The sequence below is a fragment of the Cavia porcellus genome, unplaced genomic scaffold (genome assembly GCF_034190915.1).
Source record: "Cavia porcellus strain 051 isolate PalLab524CR breed Dunkin Hartley unplaced genomic scaffold, mCavPor4.1 scaffold_6, whole genome shotgun sequence".
In the NCBI taxonomy this organism is placed as follows: domain Eukaryota; kingdom Metazoa; phylum Chordata; class Mammalia; order Rodentia; family Caviidae; genus Cavia; species Cavia porcellus.
This window is the reverse complement of record NW_026947489.1, coordinates 68,123,123-68,132,382: the sequence shown is the minus strand read 5'-3', so window position 1 is coordinate 68,132,382 and position 9,260 is coordinate 68,123,123. Positions and strand designations below refer to the sequence as shown.

At 48.4% G+C, this 9,260-nt stretch overlaps 1 protein-coding gene across 1 annotated transcript; it reads left to right on the top strand.

Annotated features, from left to right (window-relative positions):
* The first annotated feature begins 896 nt into the window (after positions 1 to 896).
* Fndc8 (fibronectin type III domain containing 8) lies at positions 897 to 8,567 on the top strand. Its single transcript, XM_063250948.1, has 4 exons — positions 897 to 1,186; positions 5,195 to 5,567; positions 7,064 to 7,300; positions 8,153 to 8,567. The coding sequence occupies exons 1-4, from the start codon at positions 978 to 980 to the stop codon at positions 8,303 to 8,305; spliced, it is 972 nt and encodes a 323-aa protein (XP_063107018.1). The 5' UTR covers positions 897 to 977; the 3' UTR covers positions 8,306 to 8,567.
* Positions 8,568 to 9,260: the final 693 nt, after the last annotated feature.

Here is a 9,260-nt window from a genome sequence, read left to right as displayed (position 1 = left end):
CCCCCAAAATAATGTGTTTTCCTACTGTAGTGAGTTTTTTCTTTTTTAATGGTACTGGGGATTGTGCCCTGACTTACATTTCCAGCCTATTATTATTTTGAAGCATTAAATAGCCCAGGCTTGTCTCAAATTTCCAGTCTTTCTGCCTCAGCCTCCAAACAGCTGATATTTCTAGTGTGTGCCACTGTTCGTGTCTAGAGTGGTTTTCTTGGGAGCACAGATCATGCCTGGCCCAAGTTTTAAGTTCCTCTGCCGTGTCACTGAATGCTTGAATGTACTTAGGCGGGTGGTGTGGCACATTTAGAATATCAGCAGTAATACCAGGGTCCCTGTGCACTCTGAATCCTCAGGACCCATCTGGACTTTCCCGCTACACAACTGGGTGTTACAAATTTGCTGCCTCCTGACCAGAACACAGAGCCTCCACATCTATAGGAATCTCCCATCCTTAGGGCCCCTCCAGGGCTGCCTCCCTCTGCACCAGGCCCTTTCTCTTCCCATCCTTCTTCCGGGGCAGTTCTGAAGGGCAGAGGCATGAAGCACTGTGAGGTTTCTGTTTTGTTTTTGTCTTTTTGAGACAAGGTCTCACTGTGCATTTCAGCCTGGTCTTCAGTTCACTGTGTAACCGAGGCTGAACTCGAACTCACAATGATCCTCCTGCCTCAGCCTCCTGAATGCTGGGATCACAGCTGTGCGCCTCCACGCCCAGCTTCACCTTGTGGTCTTAGAGCCGTGCAGTTTGTTCCTCATCTCTCACCACCCCATGACACTGGCTCTTGGCCTGACTGCTGGATTGCAACCCCCCCATGAGGGAGGCTGGCCCCTAATTGTTAAACTCCATGACGATTGTGAAGTCAGCTCCTTGCAGCCTGCCCCACCCCATCTAAAGGGGGGGCTCCCTGCTCCCACAGTTTCTCTCTGCTTCCTGTTAACTGGTTTGTTCTGTATGGTGACCACTGTGGTCCCCAACAACCCAGATGGCATCCGAGGCACTCTGTAAAGTGGGGGGTGGGGAGGAGAGCATACTGAAGAAAGAAAACCTCAGTGTTAAAGATGCGCTCGATCAACTGCCAAAGCCCTTTCCAAACCCCAAGTTTATGAACCGGACCATCGCTACCAAAGGACGCCCACTTTCCTCAAGGGGCAGTTTGGCTACCATGTTGGAGGCAGATTCCATCAATCTCATGTAAGCATGGTGCTTCTCTATTGTCCAAGGTGGAGCTGGGGTGGGGAGAGAGACTCGCAGAGGTGTTTCTTCCTTAACCTGGCTCACTTGGTCCCTGGGCCCCCAGGAAAGAGCTAGAACAGATTGGACCTGTGTTCCTGAGCCCCAGATCAGTTCTTGGGGCATTTGGCCTGCACACTGCATTCAGCCTTTCTGGATTAGTCTTGACTGTACTCTTCATCCTGCTTGTCTGGAGAGGGCCTCACCTCCCCGCCCCATGGCTCCTCTCCCTCATTCCTCCCACTCGGATACATCACCTGTCTGAAGATGTCCCCCTACTACAAAGCCTGGCTGCCTTTCAACTGTGCTTCACAGTTTTCCTGTACTTTATACCAAGAAACTTACACAGGCAAGCTGTTAAGACCTGAGAACACAGAGCTGGGAAGTAGCCCCTGCCTTCAAGGAGCATCTAGTCTGGTGGCAATGGTTAGGGTAGTGTTGGGTACCATCAGGCAATAAGGGTGACGGCATGGTCTGGAAAGTGCTCTACCAGGCTGCCTTGAGCACCCAGTGTGGGCTGGGACAGCTTGGGAGAAGAGAGGAGTGGCTAGTGGCTCCCTGGAGGAAGGCGTATTTGAGCAGAAACTCCAGCAGAGATTGGCATGAGGCGGTGTGGGCTAAGGAACGGTCTACAGGGCAGTTTCTACCCAACTCCACTGTTAGAAGGGGCCTGTGTCTAATTTAATGCTCAGCCATCTCTGTCTTGAAACCCTGATTGACAACTTTAAACAAGACCTGCCACACTTCAACTTGCACTGAGCCCCACAAACTCGATGCTGTCTTGATAGGAGAGCCATGTGGCGTCCATTCCCTCAGGAACGCTAAGTGTGGTCTAACTCAAGCGACCACTGTTTGTAGGAAACTTCAGTGTAGTGGCAAAGCCTTAGGCAAGGAACCCGACTTCAAATCCAAGTTCCACCTTAGATATAGCCAAAGACAAGTTCATGAAGACTGAGGACTCTGTTATACCCAGCAGGAAGGTTATGAAGTTCAGAGAGAGGATGCCCCAACAGGTGGCTCTGTGCCTAGCGGCTTCTGTGCCTACTTCAGTACCAGCATTTCCAATAAGTGAATCTGAAATACAGATCCATTAGGGCAGCATAAAGCGTAAGTGGTATTTATATCCATACTTTCACCCTAAAGATGTAGGACCTTAACAGGGACTCATTTACTCCAAACGTGCAAGAGCCAAAAGAGGGGTGTGGGCGGATAGGGGTTTCCCTGGAGAAGACAGATGGGTTTCGGTGCAGAGGAAAATGATAGACCATTGAGCACCTGTAAAGTGAGAGGCTAATCTGGACTAAGGGGTCTTTAGGTGGGGTGAAAGCCATCTGGCTGTGACATGTCACCCCATGGATCACCAGGGTTGATTCGGCTGATCTGGCTGGCTAGGAGGGTGTCCCTTCCTCCCTCCCCCCTCTGTGTGCATCTCTCCTAAAGATGCTGGGTCACAGAGGACGACCATCCTGGATGGAGGAGGACCGTTCCTTGGTCAAGGGCATACAAGTAACTTGGTTCCCCTGCCAAGCACACTCTCAAGGGATCCATAGATTCTGTGGGTTCTGAACCATTAACGGTCAGAAGTTCCTTCAGGCTGATGGATATGATAAAATTAAATGAAAATAGAATCTGAAATTCCAGCGTACAGACAGTAAGGACGAGGTTTTCAAATGTTTTAGTTGTATGTGTATGTATATAGATACTAAGCAATATGTATTTCTTACTGTAGATCAAGGTATAAAAAAGATTTGAAAGCCAAACCTTTGGGGTTGGTGGATTTCATCAGTTAAAAAAAAATTAAATAGCAGGGTATCATGTACAAAGTTTTGTTTTTGTTTTTGTTTTTGTTTTTATCGGTACCGGAGATCGATTTCACGACTGCCTGCTTGCAAGGCAGGTCCTTATGCTGCTGAGCTAAATCCCCAGCCCCAAAAGTTTTTCTTTGTGATAGCAGAGAACTGGTAACAGTATAATTATCTATGTAATGGAAAATGATAAAAAGTTAAAATGACCCAATCAGAACAACACTGAGTCAAAAACAAGCAAATTGCAGATTGAAAGGTACTGAATAACCTTTTATTTGTATAAAGTCTAAAACATGCATAATAATAGCTCTTGCCTAGGGATAACATACATATGTAATAAAATGCAAAAAAAAAACCTCACACACAGTAATAGAAAATTTAAAATTTAGTCTGCTGAAAAGTCGGGCATGGTGGCACACACCTATAATCCCAGCACTCAGGAGGCTGAGGCAGGAAGATCTTTGCAAGTTTGAGACCAGCCTGGGCTACAAAGTGAGCCCAAGGCCAGCCTGAACTGCATAGTGAGACCTTGTCTCAAAAACACAAAAATAGGGGCTGGGGATTTAGCTCAGTGGCATAAGCCCCTGCTTTGCAAGCAGGCAGTCATGAGTTTGATCCCTGGTACCAATAAAAAGGAAAAAGACAAAAATAAATATATAAATATAAAATTTAGTCTCCTGGTTCCCTTGGAGTGGGACAATGTAGAGTGTAGTGGACAGAAACACTCAGACTTTAATGACACTAATCTGGGCTTTTTCTCTTCCCCTTTTCTGTCCTCTGTACAGAGGAGGGAAGCCAGGGTTCTGTGCAAGTGCTCTGCCATGGGGTGGGCTCCACCCCGAGCCCAGGCTTCACTTCTGGAGCTGAATGAGGACTAAATGGGAAGTTTAGCATATTGTTATTATTATTTTGTTGCACTGGGGTTAGCACGTAGGATCTTTGCACTGAGCTACATCTATCTGTCTATCTATGTCTTGTTAATTTGCCCAGGCTGGGTTCAAACTTGTGATTTTCTGCTTCAGCCTTTCAGAGTGCTGGGATTATAGGCAAGCACTACATATCAAGCTTAGTTATTGTAACAATAATAATAATTATTACTTTGAGACCGGGTCTCACTATGCAGTTCAGGCTGGTCTGGAACTCACTTTGTAGACCAGGCTGGGCTTGAACTCACAATTCTCCTGCCTCTGCATCCTGAGTGCTGGGATTATAGGCATTCGCCACCATGCCTGGCTCATTCTTGATGTCTTTGTGTATGTTTAAGGTATTTCATAATTTAAAAACAAACAACCAAACAGCCTGGTGGTACATGCCTGCGACCCCAGCACTTAGGAGGCTGAGGGAAGAGAAATGCAAGTTCAAGACCAGCCTGGGTTACTTGGCAAGTTCATAGTCAACCTGGACTGCAGTAGCAAAACTGTCTTAAAATGAAAGCAAACAGAAGGAGCCAGGAATTTAGCTCAGTGGCACACGTACCTGCCTGGCATGTGCGAGAGGATGAGTTTACACCCCAGAAAAAAAACAGAATAATAAGATTCTTCAGGATTCACCCAATATATGTATTGTACACAGTCCACATTATTTTATGTACGACATATTAATAAAAATTGTTAGCGTTGTTAAATATTACATAATAGTAAAGCTCAATTTATTGCTTTTTACTAGATATCTATAGATATTTTTCTGTACTGTAGTAACTTTCTATAGCTATCTTTTGGGGAGCTTGCATCCCACTTTGAAGTATTTAAAAATGTTTTAGCTGTTTTCTAATTGTAGTTCTCAGAATTACATCAGAATCATCTAAACAGCTTCCTGAATCTGCAGTTTCCCCTGTCACAGCCCAGCTGGGAACTAGAACCAAGAATCTGTATTTATGTATTTATTTATTTAGGTACCAGATATTTATTTATGTATTTATTTTGGTACCTGTATTTATGTATTCAGGACTTCGCACTTGCCAGGCAGGCACTGTGCCACTGAGCTTTTCCCTGGCCCTAGAATCCGCATTTTTAGCAAGCACTGTGGTAGGTCTGATGCACTGCTGCAGTGTAGTCAGAGGTTTCTAGGTGCTGAGAAGCAGCTAGGAGCATGGGCCGTGGGTCCGCAGGCTGAATGGGCTGGGTAGTCTCCTTTATCGGGCTCACTGGCCTCCCTTCTGCTCCAGGAAGCCGATACCAGTGGAAGAGTCCGAGTACAGCTCTGATGACACCAGCATTTCCCGCGTGTCATCCACCTTGCTGAACCCTGTCAAACTGGCCGTGACCCAGCCCAACAGCAGCTTCTTTGCCGGATTGCTGGAGGGAGAACTGAACAAACTCAACTTTTCCTCGAAGGCCAAGGACACAGCAAAGGGGGAAGACCTGGCCCTCTGCCCCTGCCCATCTACATCCCAAATGGTCCCCAGGGGCCTGGTGGACCTTGACAAATCTGAGCTAGATACAGACTCCTCCTCCACACACTCAGAATCTTCCGTGGTCGTGCATGTGCCAGAGCCCCCCTTCATCTGCGAACACACCGTCAGCGATTCCACAGCAGTGGTGCGTTTCCTGCGTCCACGAGCCTGGCAACAGCTTACTGTGCTAGCACTGAGCTGGCTCCACTGGGAATGTGAAGATTCCTGACCTGGAAGGTCATGGGTCAGGAAGTCGGGGGGCGGGGGGTCAGTGCTGCAGGACAGACTCAGATCAAGTGCCACTGCGAATTCACAAGGAATGAAACATTACTTCCAGCTGGAGTAATACACCTACTGGCTTTTGGTCACAGTTGCAGGATTTGGGTAACAGAGGTAGGATTTGAATATCTAGAGATGGAGGAGGAAGGCGTGCTGTGAAGGGCTGATCCCAACGTGCAGGTGGGAAGTGTGGGAGGAAATAAGCAGCTGTCTCCTTGGATCCCAGATCCTAATTCAGGGATTCTTGCTTGTTGATGATGCTACAGTAGAAACTGAGGCCCCTGGGCCTCATCCTGAGTTTTTTCAGTGATGAGATTTTCATTGCTAATAGAATCCCACATGATGCTGATGCTGTAGTCCCAAGTCAACCAGAGCAGTGCGATGGTGGAGTATGGGGGGGGGAGTGTTAGCCTGGGGCCATCATCCATGGTTTGTTCAGTGTCCAGCTACTTGGTAGATTTCTCAGCAAGCAATAGGGAATAGCTTTGTACAGGGTTGTATGTCAGAAATGGGATGGCTTTGCTTTTTTTGCCTTGCTTGTGTTTCTGGGGATCAAACACAGAGCCTTGCATGTGCTAGACAGACTTCATCACTGAGCTCCTCTCCCAGGCTCCTGGGAATAATCTGAACTGTACTTTAGTCACATAAATCTGGAAGGTCCCTTGCTGGATGGCTTAGAACAGTGATGGCGACTTTTTAGAATCCAAGTGCCCGAGTTGCAACCCCAAGCCCACTTTTTTATTGCAGAGTGCCAACACTACAATTAAACCTGAATATCCGATGCTCAGATGCTGGGGTGACTTGGCTTCCTGCTGGCAGAGAGCTCTGTATGCCTGAGGTGACACTTGTGCTCTAGGTTTGCCAGTGCTGGCTGACAGCAATGTTTCTCAGTGTGGTCCCTACACAGGGGAGGCAGGCTACATCAGTATTACACAGCCATTTGTTAGAGATTTAAATTCTCATCTCCTTCCACCACATTTGGGTCTACTGAACCAGAAACTGGATGAGGGGATCTGTTTCAGTAAGTCTCCTGAGAACCACCAAAAGTTCAAGAACTTTTCTTTCCCTCTGAATTCCTGGTGGCATTTGATCTGAATCTTTCCTGGCCTAGATGGAGGAGAAACTGGAAATCACCCCCATTGGCAATGAGTAAAGTGGACTAGACAGTCTCTAGGACTCTTACCTGACATACTCAGTCTGGTACACAGATGGAATGGGGATGCACCTTATGACGGGGGGGGGCATGCTGGGGGCAGGTGGGGCCACACACCTTCCTTCACACCTGCCAACAGGAGCAGGGGATGGGAACCCCGGTTGGGAGGATAGGTCAAGTCTAAGGAAGCTTGGTCTTTCTCCCCACAGATTTCCTGGACCTATGCCTTGGGCAAGCAGCAGGTCAGTTTCTACCAAGTCCTGTTACAAGAGATGGCCAATAAGAAAGATGGTGAGCTGCCCAAGACAAAAAACCGCCCCTGGATCTTCAACAAGATCTTGGGTACCACCGTCAAACTGATGGAGCTGAAGCCTAACAGGATCTACTGCCTCACTGTCCGCGCAGCCAATACAGCTGGGGTGGGGAAGTGGTGCAAGCCCTACAAAGTAAGCCCCGGGAGAAGGTAGAGGTCTGAGTCCAGGAAACCAGGGCCATGGAGGTTGGAATGCTCCTACACCCCCACCTCATCTTGTTAGCTTTCTTCCTGCCTGGAACAAGCGGTGATTCGACTGCTTTCTTCAGGAACGTTTAAGGATTAAGCTACTCAAGGGCCCACCAGGAGTGCAGACAACTGTCTTCTACAGGACTACCATAACCCAAATGTTTTGGGTTCCATATTACTAATAACTGTGAGTGGGCCAGGAAGTGTGGGCAACAGGAAAAGGCTGTGTTGGGGAAGATGAAGGGAAACTCCTGGGGTAAATAAGGGCCTACGGGTGAAGAGAGGCCACATACAAACAACCCTCTGGATAGAAAGTGAGTTGGGACATACAGGTTTGAATCATGCCTCTTTGGATCTGTTTTCTGCTTCCATGACTGGGCTGGATAAAGTGACACCTATGAGCCCACTTAGCAGACAAAAAAAGACGGTAACCAAGATGAAGGGAGAGTCAGGCTTGGGTCTGGGAAGGACTTGAGAGGTTTTCCTTTTTTAATTTGAGACAGGGTCTCACTATGTAGTTCAGGCTGGCCTTGAGCTCATTTTGTAGCTCAGGCTGGTCTGAAACTCACAACAATCCTCCTGCCTCAGCCTCTGGAGTGTTGGGACTACAGGCATGAGCGACCATGCCTGGCTAGGCATTGAATTTTTAATTGTTTTGGGGTTTTTTTTGTTCTGGTTTTGGTTTTGAGATTGAACTCACAACCTTGCAGTTGCCAGGCAGGCCACTTGTGCCAGAGCTAAATTCCTGACTCGGTTTTCCTTTTTTAAAGCAGAGGGCTTTCTTGTTTCACTGCAGTTTGCAACTGTGGCCAGGGACCTAAGCAGCTTCCCTGAGAGCAACCCTGTCCAGATCACCGTGAAGCGCAGGGAGCCGCAGCAGAGGATAGTGTGTATGGGGCCGGAGGACATGCGGAAGCTGGAGGACCTGGAATACCTGTTACCCTACTAACAGAGGGCTCAGAGCTCAGACAGCATAACTTTGCTGGAGAACCTAGGACTACTCTGACAACTCAGGGCCTGGTGGTACTGGTACCAGAAGGCCACTGCCGGGCCAAGGCCAAATTCACCTGCAAACATTGCAACTCCCCACCCCTATTAAAGAACTGCAGGTTATGCAGCACCCCTAAGTTCCATTTCCTGCTTTTGGACAATCACCGCTGGGTCAGCTGTCGCCTATCTCCTAGCTCCTGCCAGAACAAAGAGTCAGGGTGGGTGGTAAAGTAGAAACCAGGGTGGCTGGGCGGCAGGGACATTACCACCACCCTGCTGCTTGGCTGTGCCTTGGTCCTACTGTGCAGGGCTGGTCTTCACAAGGACAGACAGCAATGGTGGACAGATGTGGTGGTCTGTAGATCAGCACTAGATCTGAGCTCTAGAGGGGTGTAGCACAAGGTGCCTAAGCTCTGGGGGCAGTATCTGCTTGAATTTCTGCTCCTCCTATTATTTGGTGTGAGAGCATGGGAAAGTCACTTTTAATCTTTCTGGGTCCAGGCAGCTTGCTAAAGTATGAGGATGTGTGAAACTTCCAGGCTTGGGTGCAGGGTCAGTGTGAGCACAGAAGAACCACACCTGGCACCTGGCACCTGGCACCTGGCACCAAGGAGCTCGGCAACCAATGGCTGCCTCCGTCTCTCACTGCAAATGTACAGGGTGGAGGCTGAGAACCACAGCGAGGTGAAGCACCAACTGTAACAGGACACACTATTGGAAAGTGAGAAGGATGGGGATAGTAGAAGTGCTGAGGCCCTGAGCGCTTCCTGCAAGGATGATTTGGAGGCCTAACCTGCACATAGGTCACCATGCTCCGTCAGCACCTGACACGGGAGGAGGCATAGGCAGCATGCACACATGGCAAGGTCTTGGCCAAGGGTCCAAGGCGGTCTGAGTGGGGATTCTATTCACTT